Genomic DNA, 20,331 nt, shown 5'->3' with positions numbered 1-20,331 from the left:
GTGCACTTAACAGGCAATAGGGTACCGTTTCAGACGCAGACCTGGTCTTCGATTCATCTTGGACTCACCTCCGTATGCAGTCGGCCAGGTGTCTGGCTAACGCATCCAGGTCCAACAGGGTGGTCTGGCTGGCGTCTTTGACGTGGATGTTGTCGATGAGCTTGCACAGCAGCCAGAAGTACTCCTTACAGCCCGTCCTCAGCACCGGCTCCTCTTCATAGTCCTCCACCTAAACACACACACCATCAATTACAGAGCCCTTCTACTTATATTAGGTATGTGTAACTTGACGTGACCAAGGAATTGAATAACCCACACTGAACACATTTGTTTTTGTCAGTAAACAGTACAACAAAATTGTGCTAGTGTGTGTGTGTACGTTTCAATGCGTGTGTGTGTATGCATCTGTCTATACGCGCAAGTGTGTATGTGTGTTGTACCCACCCGCAGCGGTTTGAGGGCTTGTGCGTCGGGGAGGAACTTGAGCAGCGTGGAGGCGGCCAGCAGCAGGAAGGACCTGTTGATGGACTCTCCTCCCTCCAGACCCGACAGGGACAGCTTGTACAGGCCGTTACAAGCCTCGTGGCGCACCGCCGTCTGAGAATGACAAAAGACACTCACGTTAACGCAATACATTCCTCTATTTGATGTTGTTACCAATGTCACACGAATCAACTGGGGCACAGAATAGTTAGTATTTCAGTAGCATCAAAATAGGATAGTGAACAAATCAACAAAACAGCGGTATAGCTAGATTCTTCCCATTTTGGGACGGAAATACTCAAATGTTACACTGAAACAAACTGAAGCCATGTTTTTAGGTCGGGGGAACAAAAGCAAGATGAAGACAATACTAGATTCCCAGTTGTTCATCATTTCCGGAGGGTCAGTGCCCCATGATATTCCCCCAGATCTCACCTCCGGCACCAGCAGGGTGAGCTTCTTGAGCCAGTCGTGGAGGTGGTCGCTGTCGGCCAGACTGGACTTGACTGTGGAGCAGCAGTGGGCCCAGCTCACCAGCAGCCACATGGAGTAGTGGGTCACTGGAACATAGGAATAACACATTAGACATGTGAAATGACTAAGAACAATGTGCTTAAGAACATACAATATGGATAGGAGGATATGACAGATTCACTTTCTGTGAAAAATGTGTGTGTGAAAAACATCTGTGGGGCTTTTCATTTCTCATGTTGATGAACATTATTTAGGCATTCGTAAAATCTAGCTCACCTTCATGACGGGACCGGTGATCTGATTGGGCCTTCAAAACTCTGCAAGTAAAACAGGGAGTAAAACATACACATCAGGTTGAGGGGACAACTTTAGTACAAAGGCATTTTAAACTTGTGATGTTAACTACATTACTATGTCCATACTAGCATACCAATTAGATTGCATGCCCAATACATTGCTTCACACTAAGTAGTATGCTACTATAGCATGGATATTGGAACAGAGTCCTTAGATATGCCGAAAAGGGCACCCTATTCCCTGATATACTACATTACTTTTGAACAGGGTCCATAAGGCTCTGGTCAAAAGTAGTGCACCATGTAGGGAATAGGGTGACATTTGGAACAGGGTTGTTGTCTTTGTGTTCTCTCACCTGTGTGCTAGGTTGTCGTAGGTGTAGGCCACGTTGATCAACCGCTGGATCAGGTTGGTGCCTTGGACGAGGCCCAGGAAAACCTGACAATAAAAAAAAGGAAGGTTTATCAAGTGTTAATGATACAAAGAATGAACCATGGGGATAGTTTTGAAGTTCGTGTAGAGGCCAAGACACCACAGGGAGGGAAGTACACAGAGAGAGAAAACAGCCGTGGGCAATAGAAGACTGCTTCAGAGGGAGAGAAGAGGAGAGGAGGCAATAGAAGACTGCATCAGAGGGAGAGAAGAGGAGGCAATAGAAGACTGCTTCAGAGGGAGAGAAGAGGAGGCAATAGAAGACTGTTTCAGAGGGAGAGAAGAGGAGGCAATAGAAGACTGTTTCAGAGGGAGAGAAGAGGAGGCAATAGAAGACTGCTTCAGAGGGAGAGAAGAGGAGGCAATAGAAGACTGCTTCAGAGGGAGAGAAGAGGAGGCAATAGAAGACTGCTTCAGAGGGAGAGAAGAGGAGGCAATAGAAGACTGTTTCAGAGGGAGAGAAGAGGAGGCAATAGAAGACTGCTTCAGAGGGAGAGAAGAGGAGGCAATAGAAGACTGCTTCAGAGGGAGAGAAGAGGAGGCAATAGAAGACTGCTTCAGAGGGAGAGAAGAGGAGACAATAGAAGACTGTTTCAGAGGGAGAGAAGAGGCAAAATAATACAAAATCGCTTGATCATTTCTCTTTTAAGTGCTACAGCTGTGGAAAGAAAGGTTGTGTACTGCGCATGAAGAGTTAAGGATGTCAACTTCCCACCTAGCGGTTAGCATAAGCTATTAGCATTCAGCTGAGGACCACCGTACCTCTGTGAGGCGGGGGATATGCAGGCCCTTGCCGTGGTCGCCGGCGGACTTGCGGGACTTGCCAGGCCAAGCCCTTTTGCGCTGGCTGTCGGTGAGGCCCGACCAGGAGAAAACGTCGTGGTAGGCTAGGTCCAGGTCGGCCGGGTCCACCGCAAACTGGCAGATGAGCTTAAGCAGGCAAGCCAGGCAGTCCAACAACCACTGAGGGAGGAGAGAGGGAGAGGGGGATATGACCTATGTTAACCCTCAATACTAACTACAGAACATTGTCTTAAAAACAATGTTTGACATGGCTTTATTTCTGTCATGTTCATGTCCCCCGATGTTTCTCTAACTTCTTTATGATTGTCCACTTTGAAATTGGAACTCTTTGGCACCGCATAACGCAGTTACTTTTAAACATGTGAATGACAGTTTTTTTTACAGAATCACTACCACTCACGTATAATGTACTGAAACTTTATTTTGTTTAATCTATACAACCTATTCTATCCATTTCCTCCATGTATTATAATGTGTTTCTGATCCCACCCACCACTGTCCAAGACTCCTGGTCCTTGGGCTCCAGAATTGCAGAGTTGAAGATCTCCAACAGCAACTGAAGCCCTCCAGATGACACAAACTGTAAAAGGAGAGAGAAATAGGAAATTGAGTTGACTTGATTGATAAGTGGTTTGTACAAGTGTGTACAGTATGGGAGTTAGTCAGTTTAAGGGGGCGTACCTTGCAGCTCCAGGAGTTCTTACTGTTCTCTATCTGGTCCTCGCTGGAGTCGTCAGAGTCTGGGTACAGGTCACTGTAGCTCCCCTGGACAGAGACAGACAACACAGGGGTCATTCTTATGCGTGTTTGAATCAGTGAGCAGAGCAAGGGTATGCATATGAGTGTGAATCTATGTATGTGTGTGTGTGTGAATGTGGGTGTTCATGAATGAGCAAAAAGGTGTTTGAGTGACAGAGTAAGTGTGTGTGTGTGTGTGTGTGTGTGTGTGTGTGTGTGTGTGTGTGTGTGCAGTCCCAGTAGTACCGTGGACTCCCGGTGGATGCGTCGGTTGGGTTTGCCCAGGGCCTCAATGATCTCCAGGGCGTACAGCAGCTTGTGGGGGCTCTTGATCCTCAGCAGGTCCTTCCAGCACAGACCCTCGCCTCCCTATGGACAGACAGAGAGAACACACGAGACAGGACGCATGTCTTTATGTTGTCGTGTTTGATTGGTGTGCAAAGCGGGTCAGAACAAGCACACCTGATTCAACAACTCAACTAATCGTCAGGCCCTTGATATGTTGAATGAGGTGCGTACGTGATGGGCTGGAATAAAAATGCACACCTCTGGGGCACTGGGAATGTTTAAGAAACACTAGTATAAACGAATGAGCAGGATGCAAAGGGATAAGCAGGCCTGGTGGCAGGAGCACAACAGTATCGTGGAAGAGCGTCAGCAGTAGTGCATAGAAGAGTGTTCAACGGTGTATAGGGGAGTGTGTAAATAGCTGTGTGACAGAGTGTAGGGGAGTGTGTAAATAGCTGTGTGACAGTGTGTAGGGGAGTGTGTAAATAGCTGTGTGACAGTGTGTAGGGGAGTGTGTAAATAGCTGTGTGACAGTGTGTAGGGGAGTGTGTAAATAGCTGTGTGACAGTGTATAGGGGAGTGTGTAAATAGCTGTGTGACAGTGTACAGGGGAGTGTGTAAATAGCTGTGTGACAGTGTATAGGGGAGTGTGTAAATAGCTGTGTGACCGTGTGTAGGGGAGTGTGTAAATAGCTGTGTGACCGTGTGTAGGGGAGTGTGTAAATAGCTGTGTGACAGTGTATAGGGGAGTGTGTAAATAGCTGTGTGACAGTGTGTAGGGGAGTGTGTAAATAGCTGTGTGACAGTGTGTAGGGGAGTGTGTAAATAGCTGTGTGACAGTGTGTAGGGGAGTGTGTAAATAGCTGTGTGACAGTGTAGGGGAGTGTGTAAATAGCTGTGTGACAGTGTGTAGGGGAGTGTGTAAATAGCTGTGTGACCGTGTGTAGGGGAGTGTGTAAATAGCTGTGTGACCGTGTGTAGGGGAGTGTGTAAATAGCTGTGTGACCGTGTATAGGGGAGTGTGTAAATAGCTGTGTGACAGTGTATAGGGGAGTGTGTAAATAGCTGTGTGACCGTGTGTAGGGGAGTGTGTAAATAGCTGTGTGACCGTGTGTAGGGGAGTGTGTAAATAGCTGTGTGACAGTGTGTAGGGGAGTGTGTAAATAGCTGTGTGACCGTGTGTAGGGGAGTGTGTAAATAGCTGTGTGACAGTGTGTAGGGGAGTGTGTAAATAGCTGTGTGACAGTGTAGGGGAGTGTGTAAATAGCTGTGTGACAGTGTGTAGGGGAGTGTGTAAATAGCTGTGTGACCGTGTGTAGGGGAGTGTGTAAATAGCTGTGTGACCGTGTGTAGGGGAGTGTGTAAATAGCTGTGTGACCGTGTATAGGGGAGTGTGTAAATAGCTGTGTGACAGTGTATAGGGGAGTGTGTAAATAGCTGTGTGACCGTGTGTAGGGGAGTGTGTAAATAGCTGTGTGACCGTGTGTAGGGGAGTGTGTAAATAGCTGTGTGACAGTGTGTAGGGGAGTGTGTAAATAGCTGTGTGACCGTGTGTAGGGGAGTGTGTAAATAGCTGTGTGACAGTGTATAGGGGAGTGTGTAAATAGCTGTGTGACCGTGTGTAGGGGAGTGTGTAAATAGCTGTGTGACCGTGTGTAGGGGAGTGTGTAAATAGCTGTGTGACCGTGTGTAGGGGAGTGTGTAAATAGCTGTGTGACCGTGTATAGGGGAGTGTGTAAATAGCTGTGTGACAGTGTGTAGGGGAGTGCGTAAATAGCTGTGTGACAGTGTGTAGGGGAGTGTGTAAATAGCTGTGTGACAGTGTGTAGGGGAGTGTGTAAATAGCTGTGTGACAGTGTGTAGGGGAGTGAGTAAATAGCTGTGTGACAGTGTATAGGGGAGTGTGTAAATATCTGTGTGACAGTGTGTAGGGGAGTGTGTAAATATCTGTGTGACAGTGTGTAGGGGAGTGTGTAAATAGCTGTGTGACAGTGTGTAGGGGAGTGTGTAAATAGCTGTGTGACAGTGTGTAGGGGAGTGTGTAAATAGCTGTGTGACAGTGTGAAGGGGAGTGTGTAAATAGCTGTGTGACAGTGTGTAGGGGAGTGTGTAAATAGCTGTGTGACAATGTGTAGGGGAGTGTGTAAATAGCTGTGTGACAGTGTATAGGGGAGTGTGTAAATAGCTGTGTGACCGTGTGTAAATAGCTGTGTGACCGTGTGTAGGGGAGTGTGTAAATAGCTGTGTGACAGTGTATAGGGGAGTGTGTAAATAGCTGTGTGACCGTGTGTAGGGGAGTGTGTAAATAGCTGTGTGACCGTGTGTAGGGGAGTGTGTAAATAGCTGTGTGACCGTGTGTAGGGGAGTGTGTAAATAGCTGTGTGACCGTGTGTAGGGGAGTGTGTAAATAGCTGTGTGACAGTGTATAGGGGAGTGTGTAAATAGCTGTGTGACAGTGTGTAGGGGAGTGTGTAAATAGCTGTGTGACAGTGTGTAGGGGAGTGTGTAAATAGCTGTGTGACAGTGTGTAGGGGAGTGTGTAAATAGCTGTGTGACAGTGTAGGGGAGTGTGTAAATAGCTGTGTGACAGTGTGTAGGGGAGTGTGTAAATAGCTGTGTGACCGTGTGTAGGGGAGTGTGTAAATAGCTGTGTGACCGTGTGTAGGGGAGTGTGTAAATAGCTGTGTGACCGTGTATAGGGGAGTGTGTAAATAGCTGTGTGACAGTGTATAGGGGAGTGTGTAAATAGCTGTGTGACCGTGTGTAGGGGAGTGTGTAAATAGCTGTGTGACAGTGTGTAGGGGAGTGTGTAAATAGCTGTGTGACCGTGTGTAGGGGAGTGTGTAAATAGCTGTGTGACAGTGTGTAGGGGAGTGTGTAAATAGCTGTGTGACAGTGTAGGGGAGTGTGTAAATAGCTGTGTGACAGTGTGTAGGGGAGTGTGTAAATAGCTGTGTGACCGTGTGTAGGGGAGTGTGTAAATAGCTGTGTGACCGTGTGTAGGGGAGTGTGTAAATAGCTGTGTGACCGTGTATAGGGGAGTGTGTAAATAGCTGTGTGACAGTGTATAGGGGAGTGTGTAAATAGCTGTGTGACCGTGTGTAGGGGAGTGTGTAAATAGCTGTGTGACCGTGTGTAGGGGAGTGTGTAAATAGCTGTGTGACAGTGTGTAGGGGAGTGTGTAAATAGCTGTGTGACCGTGTGTAGGGGAGTGTGTAAATAGCTGTGTGACAGTGTATAGGGGAGTGTGTAAATAGCTGTGTGACCGTGTGTAGGGGAGTGTGTAAATAGCTGTGTGACAGTGTGTAGGGGAGTGTGTAAATAGCTGTGTGACCGTGTGTAGGGGAGTGTGTAAATAGCTGTGTGACAGTGTGTAGGGGAGTGTGTAAATAGCTGTGTGACAGTGTAGGGGAGTGTGTAAATAGCTGTGTGACAGTGTGTAGGGGAGTGTGTAAATAGCTGTGTGACCGTGTGTAGGGGAGTGTGTAAATAGCTGTGTGACCGTGTGTAGGGGAGTGTGTAAATAGCTGTGTGACCGTGTATAGGGGAGTGTGTAAATAGCTGTGTGACAGTGTATAGGGGAGTGTGTAAATAGCTGTGTGACCGTGTGTAGGGGAGTGTGTAAATAGCTGTGTGACCGTGTGTAGGGGAGTGTGTAAATAGCTGTGTGACAGTGTGTAGGGGAGTGTGTAAATAGCTGTGTGACCGTGTGTAGGGGAGTGTGTAAATAGCTGTGTGACAGTGTATAGGGGAGTGTGTAAATAGCTGTGTGACCGTGTGTAGGGGAGTGTGTAAATAGCTGTGTGACAGTGTGTAGGGGAGTGTGTAAATAGCTGTGTGACAGTGTGTAGGGGAGTGTGTAAATAGCTGTGTGACAGTGTATAGGGGAGTGTGTAAATAGCTGTGTGACCGTGTGTAGGGGAGTGTGTAAATAGCTGTGTGACAGTGTGTAGGGGAGTGTGTAAATAGCTGTGTGACAGTGTGTAGGGGAGTGTGTAAATAGCTGTGTGACAGTGTGTAGGGGAGTGTGTAAATAGCCGTGTGACAGTGTGTAGGGGAGTGTGTAAATAGCTGTGTGACAGTGTATAGGGGAGTGTGTAAATAGCTGTGTGACAGTGTGTAGGGGAGTGTGTAAATAGCTGTGTGACAGTGTGTAGGGGAGTGTGTAAATAGCTGTGTGACAGTGTATAGGGGAGTGTGTAAATAGCTGTGTGACAGTGTATAGGGGAGTGTGTAAATAGCTGTGTGACCGTGTATAGGGGAGTGTGTGTGAGAATAGGTGACATACCGTGTCGTCTGAGATGTTCTGGAAAGCCAGCAGCATGTTGGGGCAGGTGGGCAGCAGCATAAGCAGCTCCCAGACGCGCCTCGACAGGTTCTCAGCATGGAGGTGCAGCTCCTCACACCGTAGGTTCTGGAGTAGAATAAAATACATCTTGATTTTGAGATTTGAACAGAAATTCATTATTTTCTGCTGTCACAGTGACAGAACCCATACCGATACACCACAGACCACACAGCCACAGAGCAGCAGCCCTGAAGCAGTCCTATATAAACAGCCCATGGCAGGCACACACTCAGTCAATACCTCAAGTAAATATTTTAACGTTCTGGTCAGATCAGATGAGTGTTAGATGTGAGGAAGTGAAGAGGGGGGAGAGAGAGGGATAAATGCATGCAAAAGAGAGAGAGTGAGTGAAGTACAAACAGCACACTGGATAACCCCTCTCTCGGCCTTCCCTGAGTCCCTGTGAAGGGAGACTATAAAAAGCAATGTCCGCCGGATGACTTTGCATTTCAAAACAAGACGGCTCCTGCCGCTGTGACTAAAATATACACTTTGACAGACGAGCGCCTTACTTCCTATGTATAACACACCTGGGCTGAGTCCCAAATTGCACCCTATTCCCTATATAGTGCACAATTTTGCATCTATTCTCTATATAGTGCACTACTATCAACCAGAACATAATGAGCCCTGGTCAAAAGTAGTGCACTATGAAGGGAACAGGGCTGCCATTTGGGACACAACCCTGCAGTACGTTTTACTGGACTATCAAACGACTGTCAGAAGAGAATTGGACAGTAGTGATGCATTATGCATGATGCACCTGGAAGGAACAGCCTACTTTATATTCGGGAAGGGCTTTTTGTTCAAAGTCTATTTTACATTTAATCGGATGGAGAGTATGTCAAGTCTGGTTTTCTATGTAGCCATTTCCAAGCTGCTTTTTCAAATGCTCTGATGAATTGCTCTCTTATTTCCTTAGCTATATAATTAAGGGCATCTAATAGACATTTTTAAGATTATACCACGAAACCCATCCCCAAACATACACCCCATATCTACTCCGTCACGCACACTTTGGAGATGCGAAGGGGATTCCCCCACTCTTCCCCCAACATACAACCCCCTCACACACACACCCCGTCATGCCAACCACACTTTGTCACCCCCCCCACACACACACACACCATGGGACTGTCCAGGGCCCCCTCTCCCAGGGCGCCGGGGGCTTAAAGCAGGCCAGCATCTCACAACCCCTCGACATCCCCTCACACACAGCCCTAACCCACACCACACACACACACTCCATGACCCACCTCGGGGCTGTCTCCCAGGGCACTGGGGGGTTTGAAGCAGGCCAGCATCTCCAGCAGGTCGAATAGGGTGGTGAGGTGGGGCTCCTGGAGCAGCAGTAGCATGGGGATGTGTTCCTTCTGGGGCGGGGGGAGACACGAGGCCGGGAGCTGCACCCCCTCGCCCTTACGTTCCCGCCGTGGGGCGCCCAGGGAGACAAACACCATCTGTAAAGGAAGGGAGGGAGGGGCATGAGTGCCATAGATGGGGGGGGGGGGGGGGGGGCAATCGAGGGTTATAGGAATTGCAGCTTTTAAAGGCAATGTTTCCGCGTTAGAAGAGATCTCATTCACGTAAACACTGCATATGTTGGCTAAATCGGAAATGGCCTTTAAAAAGACGCAATGCTTAATGACCTGCGATCGGATTGAATCCCGGCACTAGTGTGCGAATATGTACACCTAAGTGCAGACTGCCAAGTGTGTGTAAGTAGTTACCTGCATGTCTTTGAAGCCCAGCTCATGCAGGGTCTTCTCATCGTAGTCAGTGGTGAGCTCATGGCCAGAGGAGATCATTCTGACTGGACCCATCAAACCACCTTAAGGAAACACACACGTTAGAAACACACAGACTGTTGAAACACCCAATACTAAAAGCGGATTCTGATCAATTAACTTGCTCTTTTCCCTTATTGAATAACCATCACTCAAATCTGAAAGGACTGGATAGAAACGGTATTACCTTCTGAGGTGATTACTTCAATAAATCACTAAAGGAAGCATGCATTTCTAATGAGGAAACCATTCGCTGCACAGGAATTGCCCTTGGGGACAATGAAGATCTATTGAATTGAATTAAATTAAATTCAAGACTACTGCGATACAGGCCCTGTTTGAATACTCCTAAAATACTGCGAAAAAATACACTGTGCGATCAGTGATTACTTCAAAGAGAAGGATGCAACAGCCTGGGGGAGAATCTCAACTGCATTTCCTTGATTCCATCCAATCGCATACTCATCCCCTCCTCAAAATTCATTGGATGAGAAGAAGGTCAGACGTCCCTCCCCTCTGACTTTCTCATCCAATGGATTTTGAGAAAGCGAGGAGAGAGGAAGCGAGGAATCAAGTGCAATCGAGATTCTCCATTGGTATTGGCGCTACACTGGATCAGGGGTCAAAAGGTGAGAGGTGACAGACCTGGGAAGTCCCCCTGGCGGCTGCTCTGTCCAAACTCCTGCAGCTGGGCCTGCTGGTTCATCTGCTCCTTCTGCAGGTTCTCGTACCAGTGGGTCACCTCGGCCCGCAGGTCTGCCACCTGGTCACTAGGGTACATCTCGATGGTCATCTGGTACCAGACACACAGGTTGGAACGTAGACAAACACACGCAGACAGGCAGGGACAGATGCGCGCGCGGGCGGGCACACACACACACACAGCGAGACAAAGGCATGCGGACAGACAGACAGACAAACACACAGGCGCACAAACAGAAAAAAAGAGTGTTAGAAAAACATCCTTACAAACATCTAGAATGAAAACAGCATTCTTCACAGTAGTATCAAAACAAACATATTTCTACTCCACAAAAGTATGAAATTAGCTTGCACCAATAGTTCCCATTCATTTTGACATTGTGGCCTGTAGATTTTTCCTAACCCAACAGAACACAAGAGCAACAAGAGCATTTGAGTGTGCCAAATCGACCAAGGGTTAATAATTAAGTACCAAGATGCTGGGTACTTTCTTGGGTACCTTGTCGGGCAGGCCGGCGGGCTGGCACACGATCCTCAGTGGCAGAGACTGCTTGTCGCTCAGCGCCTTCAGGTGGCTGCTGATGCCCGTGCCCTCGATCTGCCACTGACGCAGGTGGTACGCAAACCTGGAGAGGGGGCAGGAGACAAACAGAGTGTTGGGGGGCAGAGAGAAAGTGAGAGAGCGCCAAAGAGAGACACGGTTCTTAGTGCTAGTTGAAATTAGCGCGGGAGTTGAGGGGGGAAAGTTTGGGTAAAGGGTGGATGGGCCAAGAGAACTGGAACTTGTCCTGTAGCTCTCCAGGTCCAGGGATGATCTCCACTAGGTGAGTCAGAAATATAATTGATAATAAGTAGTGTTTTGGTTAAGTTTAGACGTTCGGGAGTTAAAGTAGGTTGAGAGGATGGAGATAAGGAGTGTGTGTGAGTTTCTGTGCGTGTCTGCTTGCGTACGTGCGTTTCTGTGTGTGTGTGTGTGTGTGTGTGTGTGTGCGCGCTCCCTACCTGCGTCGGAAAGCCTCCAGGTGGGTCTTGAGCATGAGCAGGCCCCTCTCGATGACGGTGAGGCTGGAGTGGGCGTCCTTCTCCAGGTTGGATGAGGTCATCATCAGGCTCTCCATGCACTTACTGATGAACTCCTGCTCCTTCTCCAGGCCTGTCTTACCAGCTGGGAGACGGACGGACAAACCGAAAGGCACGCGCACACACAATCAATATCGGTCAAAATCAGTAGGTCATCATGGTGACTCCTGATAGGCAAGTTGAAACAAGCCTAGCTTCTACACAAACATCTAAAACCGCTCGTTCAATATAATGACTATAAACTAGGATGTTTTGGATCCAACCCCTGGATCTAGAAGTACTGCTGTGGACAGGGTTTTCACTTAGTTTTTTGCAAGGATGGTATGGTAGAGAAATACTACTACTACCACTAATAGTCTTCGACCATGTACCAACTGAGGTCCACTGACCGTTGATGTAGTAGGAGTTGATGTACTGGATGGCAGCGCGGCTGATGTCTGCAGACTGGGCCCTGAGGGCGATGCCCCACAGCTGGTCCATGCCACACAGCTACAGAGGGGTCAAAGGTCAGAGGTCACAGACAAGTGTTGACAAGGTGACAGCAGGGTTCAGTGAGAGGTATGGCGGGGCCTGGAATTTACCAAACTCAGACGACACAAACTGTGTGTGTTTGTGTGTATAAGATTGTATGTGTGTATGAGCAACTGTACTCAGGTGTGTGTGTGTGCTTGAATCGTTCTCTGGAATGTGATTTGTGGATTCAAATAAAGTATTTAAAGTGTGTGTGTGTGTGTGTACCTCGCAGTTGGAGCCGCTGTCGTAGGCGCTGGTGGCCAGACGGGCCAGGTTACAGAGATGCTGGAAGAGGTTGAGGCCCGTCATGCTGATGGTCTCCGGCTTCAGCTGGGGCATCTGAGGAAACACAGGTGGTGTTATGGGAAAAAGGTATTACAATGATAGACTTTAGCGACTTTAAGGCCAATGCTTTAAGGACAAGGATTTTCAATGATTTGGGTAACTTTTCCGATTTGTTTCCCCCGGCTACTGAATCACTTTTCGATTACCTTTCACAACGAATTGACAACTTTGGGACGTTTTAAATGACTGTCCACAAGCTAAAGTTGATTCATTTTTTTCTAGCTATCAATTCGTTTAGTTTTTTTTTTAAACTGAGGTTCACTATCAACACCACAACCCACGCTGGAATGACCCTTGTCAGACACCCCTCCCCACTAAGACCAGATGGTCCAGTCCAGTCCGGTCGTACCTTTTCCAGGAAGAGGTGTTTGTAGGTCTCCATGCCCATGGCATGCTGGTCTTTGCTGCGGACCTGGTTGAGGAACCAGTGCAGCGCGTCGTCGTAACACTCTCCATCCTCCACCAGGCAGTGCCACAGGATGTCCACCTGCTCTAGACTCAGTCCTGAGGGAGAGGAGGGGCTGTTAGTGTGTTCGTATAGAAATACCCTGTTATATATGCACACATTCACTGCTGCGGAGAGGAGTAGCTTAACTGGTGTCTAAATGTTGGTACACAAACACACACTTCAGACTATAAGGGGATGATGAGCGTATCACTCCCACACTGGATCCACAATGGACGCAAACACACACTTCAGACTATTAAGGGGAAGATGAGCGTATCACTCCAACACTGGATCCACAATGGACGCAAACACACACGCAGATAGACACCACATTTACAATTTCACATACACACAAATGTTTGCCAGAGAAAATTGGCTGCAGTATGTATTACATTCTGCTATTATTCCTTTTGTATCACGGAGAATGGCACTCTGTATGTCCTGATCAGGCGCCACCAAAACAGGGAGTCTCCCAGTCTACCTCTAAATCCCAGATATTAGCTCCCCTTCACGCATACACAAAAGTCACACACACACGGCTATGAACAGAGTTAGCTAGCTAGCTAGGTAGATCCGGTCACCCCTCTCTAAAGACTCCAGAGGACAATGATGTCTCTGTTGTAGGAGAGAGAAGCTCATCGGGTTACACATCTCATCTAGGGTCAATTCCATCACCAGGGTGTAGCCAGCCAGAGGCAGAGAATGATAGGGAATGTTTGTTGAGCTGTATGTGAAGACTGGGTAATGTAACAGAAAGCTGGAATCAGAGTTTCTTATTGGACCAGTGACGGTTGTTCACTCCCCGTTTCAGTCTGTTTTGTTCCATTTGGTGCCTAATGAACGCGACCCTGTTGACTTACTGAAGTGGTCCGGGGAGCCCAGGGTGGAGAAGACACAAGTCAGGAACTGCAGGCGTACTTGGACTTCCGCACTGTGGCCATACCTGTGATCGCATAGTAATCAAAGAACATCATTCATAATGAACTATTCCGTTTCCTTTCGTATTGCACCATCACTATAACGTCCATTTCAACACGTTTCACATTTCAAATAAAGGAAATCAAAAGACTAGCTACACCCTCTGTAGTTCTGTCGGGACAAAACATACGTGTCATTTTGTCTCTGCGGTCCCTTAAAGCGGCCAGCACCTCCCAGCTGGCCACATACACAACCACAGAGTCACTGTCTGCAGCCATTGCACACCAGAACCGCACTGCAGCGAGACTGGTCGGCTTAATAAGCTGCAGTTGTAGTTACATCGGTATACCTACAATACATGCTGTGTTACCAAATATGTTGTCCATATTCCACAGTAATAAGACTGTTACCGTTGTATTGTTACAAGGCAAAGTCAATAATGTCAATGGCGGGGGGGGGGCGGGGGGGGGGGGGGGGGGGGGGGTAGTGTAGTGGAGAGAATTGGTGGGTTACTCACAGGGCAAACTTGTGCCTCTGCTCTCGGACTTCCTGGATGTAGTGCAGCAGGTTCTCAAAGAACAGTTTCATCATGTGCAGCTCCTTCTCTGCCCACCTGAAAGACATCACACACAACATCAAATGGGTGCGTTCGTAAATTCAGTATCGACGTCCGATTTCTGAGCACTCTCGTCTGACTGTGCCAGAGCGCAGAATAACTGACGGATTTACGAACGCGCAACAGCAGTTGAATATGACCGGTGTCAGTAAACGTCGGCAAAAAAACGTAATGAAATTATTGCCAGCAGCACAGTTACAGTCAGCAATGCTCTGGATTACATGAAAACAGCCTAACCAGCTCTGCTAGGGCGAGCAAAACGGTCAGAGTGCGGTGTTCTCTCATTTGTGTCTGGAAGTAGCTAGCAAAGCTAGCCAACTTTGCCAGTTAGCTTGGGTGCTTGACTGCCGTGTGAAAACACTCCTGAGAATGCTCGGATCAACCCTACTCCTCGCTCCGAGTGCGAAGCGCTCTGAATTTACGAACGGACAATCTGACAACGCTCTGAATTTACGAACGCCCAGACCGCACTCTGGCACTCCAAAGTGAATTTACGAACACACCCAATGTCACAAAAATAGTAGTTGTCGTCACAGAGTTATGGTCACAATATGTGCAAAGCTGTTGCATTGTCAATGATATTCGGTGATGCCATGTAATGGACAACGTTTATCTGTTCTAATCATGCTGATGGTGCGATGCTTACATGGTGATCCAGTGGGTGTCGTAGCTGGAGCCGAACTGCTGAAAAGTGCCGAAAAGTTTGGGAAGGAGGCGCAGAGAGACGACCACGGATCTGTGAGAGCGAGAGAAGCATGCAGTCACAAAGCAAGTTTCACATAATAGCTAGCCAATGAAGGGATCTTATAACAAAATAATTTCACATTAATTCATTTCAGAGCTATGTTGTTCACACAGACATACACGCTCATATATGCACACGTACACACACACACACACACACGTACCTGTGGTTGGCTAGGTTCTCCAGGCAGCCCTCGATAAAGCGCATGCGGATCTGGCGGTCGGTAAACCAGCACACCAGAGAGCACAGCAGCTTCTCCGCCTCGTTGATCAGGCCCTCCGACAGGTGGATCTGATGGAACAGGGAAGAACGGAGAAAGGTCACTTGCATCTTTTTCAGACTTCAGAATATCACAGAGATCCTAAACTAATAGCGATGTGGTCCTCTGTAGCTCAATTGGTAGAGCATGGCGCTTGTAACGCCAGGGTAGTGGGTTCGAGCCCCGGGACCACCCACACGTAAAAATGTATGCACACATGACTGACTAAGTCGCTTTGGATAAAAGCGTCTGCTAAATGGCATATTATTATTATTACTATTATTATTATTATTATTATTATTATTATTATTATAACTAACCTTATTAATAAATTAGCTTCTCCTTGAAACCTGAAGGAGGAAGTGATGCACTCTCCTAATACGTTGAGTATTTAGTAGCTGACAAAGCGTGTTTTCCACACAGTAACCAGGATTCCATCCAACCATTTTTATGCGAGTAAAGTACCCGATGGATTAAAAACTAATGACAGGCCTGATGGAAACTGTCAAATTGTCAGTATATTCCCTAAATGTCAACAAAAACTAAATACACTAGTGGATAGTTTTTTTGTCGGTGATTAGAGTATGCAACAAATTGCAGTGCAAATTGTGCAATAGTTGATAGAATACCCATCATGTGGAGATATATTTGCAGTCATGCGATGCTATGTCTCTACAACTTGAAAAAGCATGGACAGTTTATTAAGCTACAGATGAAATAAGTTGTGGTGAAAGTTCACAGTGATGAGCTTGACGCTCCTTTCCAATAAATATCGAGGTTCTTCATTTGTATGCTGGTGACATGATGATCGGTGCTTGGCTGACAAACAAATTACAATTCTCGCATTGTATCTGCGAGCTGTTGGCTATAGTGCACGTGCCAAGACCAGAGTGGGCACATTTGCTAGTTATCATGGACCTTATGTGCCAAAACCATCAACAAAGTTGAAAATGGGATGGAAAAGCAGACTGTTTTTTTTTTTTTGGTGAACGAACATTTACACTACAAAATGTGTAGATTGTTTCTGGGAACTCAAACTCTGCTTCTACGCCGCTCGGCTTCAAGGCTGTCTGCCTACTAGCATGCTACATGCTTTTACTCAGCAAAAAATACCATTGAAAGGAAGTCTCCACCAGAACGCTTTCTCAGTGCACGGTGTTATCCAGTGTCATGGTTCTTACCGCGTCCTCATCCTGCACCAGGTCCCAGAGCAGCGTGTTGCCCTTCTTGCACACGTTGTCCAGGTTGATGTCGGTCACGGCGTGGCCAGAGTACTGGTGCTTGTGGACCTGCGGGCCTGCAGAGGAATAAAACATAGCCGCTGGTGAGAAAGAGAGCCATAATAAAATGTTCAGTAAAGATTTACTGTACTGCAAAATTGTCATGCTAAAATGTCATGCTTTAAAATGTTGCAAGGTTAACAACTGAAATCGAGTGATTAAGTTTACAGGTATAAGCTCTGAGCAGGCACAGCACGCAAGTCCACTGATCTTTCTTCCATTTTTTTTCTTTTATTTGTCGTTTAGCAGACGCTCTTATCCAGAGCGATTTATAGTAGTGAGTGCATAAATTTTCCGACTTTTTTTCATACTGGTCCCCAACGGGAATCGAACCCACAACCCTGGCGTTGCCAGCACCATGCTCTACCAACTGAACTACACGGGATTAACTGATGGTGAAAGCGTTTAACTGGATTGACCCATCCAGATGATGGGAAGATTAGTAGAACCATAACTACATGATTCTTGCTGCTGTAAACTGAGGCACGTTATCGGTGTGCAATGAGTGGGTACACCGTTCCGTGAGTGCGGCATTCCGTGAATGCGGCATTCCGTGAATTTTCCAACCGCGATTTCGGGGAAACTTGGGAATTTTGGGGGAAATTACAGTAAATTCACAACCCTAGGTGCACCGTGCAGTGCAGCCTACCTTGCACCATGTGCTCGTGGTAGATAGAGGCCAGGTTGGGCAGGTGCTGCTGCAGGTGGGAGCTGAGCTCAGCGTGCGAGTTGATCTGCACCAGCTCCTCCTCACAGCCAGATTCCTCACCGTCAAAGTCGGCCATGTTCTTCTCCGACTTGGCGCTGATCTGGGAGCTGCTGCAGGACACGTCGTCTGCGCTCAGCATGTCGTCCACCATGTGCCTGGCGGATGATTCAATGTTAGAAGGGCAATGCATATTTTCGTCACTTGAATAAGCCCTAGTTTCATGTCGCAAGGAAAACTGTTAAATTTACACTGAATGTCCAAAACATTGTTCTTTCCATGACAGACTGACGAGGTGAATCAAGGTGAAAACTATGATCAATTATTGATGTCACTTGTTAAATCCACTTCAAAATCAGTGTAGATGAATGGTAGGAGACAGGTTAAAGGATTTTTAAGCCTTGAGACAATTGAGACATGGATTGTGTATGTGTGCCATTCAGAGGGTGAATGGGCAAGACAAAAGATTTAAGTGCCTTTGAATAGGGTATGGTCGTACGTGCCAGGTGCACCATGTTGAGTGTGTCAAGAACTGCAACGCTGCTGGGTTTTTCACGCTCAACAGTTTCCCATGTGTATCAAGAATGGTCCACCACCCAAAGGACATCCAGCCAACTTGACACAACTGTGGGAAGCATTGGAGTCAACATGGGCCAGCATCCCCGTGGAACGCTTTCGACACCTTGTAGAGTCCATGCCCTGATGAATTGAGGCTGTTCTGAGGGCAAAAGGGGAGTGAAACTCAATATTAGGAAGGTGTACCTAATGTTTTGTACACTCAGTGTATGTCTAGTTCCTCTTGACATGTAGAAATTATTGACTGGACACACTTCTACACATCTATGCAACTACAGCCAACTCAACCATCTATGGATGGTATCTAAGCTCATTTGGACGCCGACATTATTGCTAGTAGTTGGTCCTGATTCAACATGTAGAATCGGCCACGGACAGTTTGTCTTAGTTGGGGTCTGTAGTTGGATAGAAGCCTTAAAATAACCTTCTCTCTAGGAAAATGTGCCAAACATAGAACATTGTGAAAGTGGAGATATAGAGAAGATACAGATTAGCGTAAAGAAAGCAAAGAGACGGTGATAGTCTTACCCTTCATGGTGGTGGTGATTATGGTGATGATGGTGGTGGGGCCCGATGAAGTGTCGGCAGTTGAACAGCTCGTTGCCCATGGCGTCCCCCAGGAAGTCCCCGGGGCAGGGCAGGCAGGGGGGCTCCTGGGGTCCCGGGGCCATTTGGGATGAGGGGCCTCCCATCTCTGAAAGTTGTTGTTCGGGCCCCTCAGGTCGAGCTGAGCAGGCATCCAGCATCCTCATGCGGCCCTCCATTGATGCCGCAACCGTTACCATGCCGACGGCTGCCTCTGGGTTAAAGGGCAAACCTTTGGGTTTTGGTCCGTCTCCTGCTCCTCTTTCGCCCTGCTCCTCCACCAGCACCTCGGCCGCTTTCCGCTTCCTGACCTCCAGCTGGTCCCGGGGCTCCTTCTGCGGGCTGCCCTCGGCCGCTACCCCCCGGTTGTTCCCCTCTTCATCATCGTCATCCTCATCATCCTCATCTTCATCATCATCTTCGTCATCTTCCTCCTCATCCTCTTCCTCCTTGAGGACCTCGCTGTCGGCCATGTCGTCAGAGTGCAGCTCGCTGCCAGGGCTTCCCGCTGACTGGCTGGCACGGCTGGAGCCTGCCTCGTTGCTGGAGCCCTCGCTGTGGCCACTGCTGCTGCCCGGCCCGCTGCTGCCCTCCTCCATGCTGTTGGCCGTCTCATCCGAGCTGCCCTGCATCGACTCCTGGACGGGGCGGAGAGAGAGGAGACCGACTCAGTTCCAGTTAAACCAGCCATACATCAGAACCACAAAAAAAAAATTATTACATGAAACCAGAAAAACGCTAATAAAATTGGGATATTGACTTGGATTGCCTTTTGGATAATAAAAATAATAAAAATTTAGCAATTGGAGACAGTGGCTACGTAAAAAAAAAACTAAGCATGGATTGCTGAACAGTGCTGGTTTGCTCCTAATAGCAATTCCTATTAAACGTATAGAGAAAGTGCATCAATTGTTTCTCCAGCTAGATAGCGTGAAAAGGGTACTAGAGTGCTGCTAACCTCTGTGTCAGAGAGTCTCTGCTGGCCCCGCTTGCTGCCGCTCATCATCTGCTCGTCCATCTCCATGTCGCTACCGCCGCTGTGGTGCGTGTCGCTGTTGTCACTGCTGTCCGGGCTGGCCGCTGGGGAGCCTGGGTAGAGACGAGAAGCAGAGGCTTGATGCATCAGATACCGCATCTCACAAAACAGTTCAGAGTTCATAAGGGCACAATCCCCTGTAGCTCAGTTGGTAGAGCATGGCGCTTGCAACGCCAGGGTTGTGGGTTCGTTTCCCACGGGGGGCCAGTATGAAAATGTATGCACTCACTAACTGTAAGTCGCTCTGGATAGGAGCGTCTGCTAAAATGACTAAAATGTAAATGTATATATCAGCAGAGATGTTTAAGAGCATATGTTTCTAAGCCAGTGGTAAACAACCCTGGTTATTGGGTTCTAAAGGGTGTTCAAGACCTTTGTTCCATCCCAGCACTAAAACATCTGATTCAACACCTTCATCACCTTGATTAGTGCTGGACTGGACCAAAAACCTGCATACCACTGCAACTCTACAGCACCGGAGTTGTTGACTACCACTGATCAAAGATAACGAATATATATCCCCTTGAAATACACACACACACACACACACAACACACAACCGTCGTACCTTTCTTGTTGCCCATGGGGACGTTGGTGTTGAGCAGCGAGGCGAAGGAGCTCTGCTTGGAGAGCTGGGCCTTAGCGGACAGGGCGTTGTTCCACAGAGCCTTGATCAGCATGGAGGCCAGGTACAGGGTCTGAGGAAGGGGGGGCGGGCAGCATAGAATTACATATAGAATCACAATTATAGGATCTATATGGTGTACAGGTGACCAAGACAAAGAGCAGCTCAGTTAGACAGGGTTAACGTGACTGTAAAGCTCATCGTCAAAGTCATCTGGTGATATATAGATTAAATCACACTGAGCAT

At 47.7% G+C, this 20,331-nt stretch overlaps 1 protein-coding gene across 2 annotated transcripts in view; it reads right to left on the bottom strand.

The window, feature by feature from the left end:
* usp34 (ubiquitin specific peptidase 34) overlaps nt 1-20,331 on the bottom strand; it is a 61,933-nt gene that overhangs the window by 24,265 nt on the left and 17,337 nt on the right. The window contains exons 12-38 of one of the 2 annotated variants that reach the window (XM_084164101.1): nt 20,029-20,158; nt 19,383-19,513; nt 18,368-19,062; nt 17,207-17,421; nt 16,459-16,598; nt 15,182-15,309; nt 14,920-15,009; nt 14,175-14,270; nt 13,600-13,682; nt 12,641-12,795; nt 12,172-12,285; nt 11,823-11,922; nt 11,356-11,518; nt 10,826-10,979; nt 10,297-10,444; nt 9,595-9,695; nt 9,121-9,324; nt 7,805-7,930; nt 3,475-3,597; nt 3,172-3,255; nt 2,984-3,070; nt 2,449-2,649; nt 1,610-1,692; nt 1,234-1,274; nt 919-1,043; nt 445-597; nt 69-229 (exon numbers count right to left, since the gene is read on the bottom strand). In XM_084164101.1, coding sequence (XP_084020227.1) covers nt 69-229; nt 445-597; nt 919-1,043; nt 1,234-1,274; nt 1,610-1,692; nt 2,449-2,649; nt 2,984-3,070; nt 3,172-3,255; nt 3,475-3,597; nt 7,805-7,930; nt 9,121-9,324; nt 9,595-9,695; nt 10,297-10,444; nt 10,826-10,979; nt 11,356-11,518; nt 11,823-11,922; nt 12,172-12,285; nt 12,641-12,795; nt 13,600-13,682; nt 14,175-14,270; nt 14,920-15,009; nt 15,182-15,309; nt 16,459-16,598; nt 17,207-17,421; nt 18,368-19,062; nt 19,383-19,513; nt 20,029-20,158 — 4,031 coding nt within the window. The remainder of the gene's footprint in view (nt 1-68; nt 230-444; nt 598-918; nt 1,044-1,233; nt 1,275-1,609; nt 1,693-2,448; nt 2,650-2,983; nt 3,071-3,171; nt 3,256-3,474; nt 3,598-7,804; nt 7,931-9,120; nt 9,325-9,594; nt 9,696-10,296; nt 10,445-10,825; nt 10,980-11,355; nt 11,519-11,822; nt 11,923-12,171; nt 12,286-12,640; nt 12,796-13,599; nt 13,683-14,174; nt 14,271-14,919; nt 15,010-15,181; nt 15,310-16,458; nt 16,599-17,206; nt 17,422-18,367; nt 19,063-19,382; nt 19,514-20,028; nt 20,159-20,331) is intronic. The other variant, XM_084164102.1, reaches the window with a different exon arrangement.

Source organism: Coregonus lavaretus (genome assembly GCF_964263955.1).
Source record: "Coregonus lavaretus genome assembly, chromosome: 6".
In the NCBI taxonomy this organism is placed as follows: Eukaryota; Metazoa; Chordata; class Actinopteri; order Salmoniformes; family Salmonidae; genus Coregonus; species Coregonus lavaretus.
The sequence above is the reverse complement of the archived record's forward strand: the minus strand, read 5'-3'. Positions and strand labels throughout refer to the sequence as shown.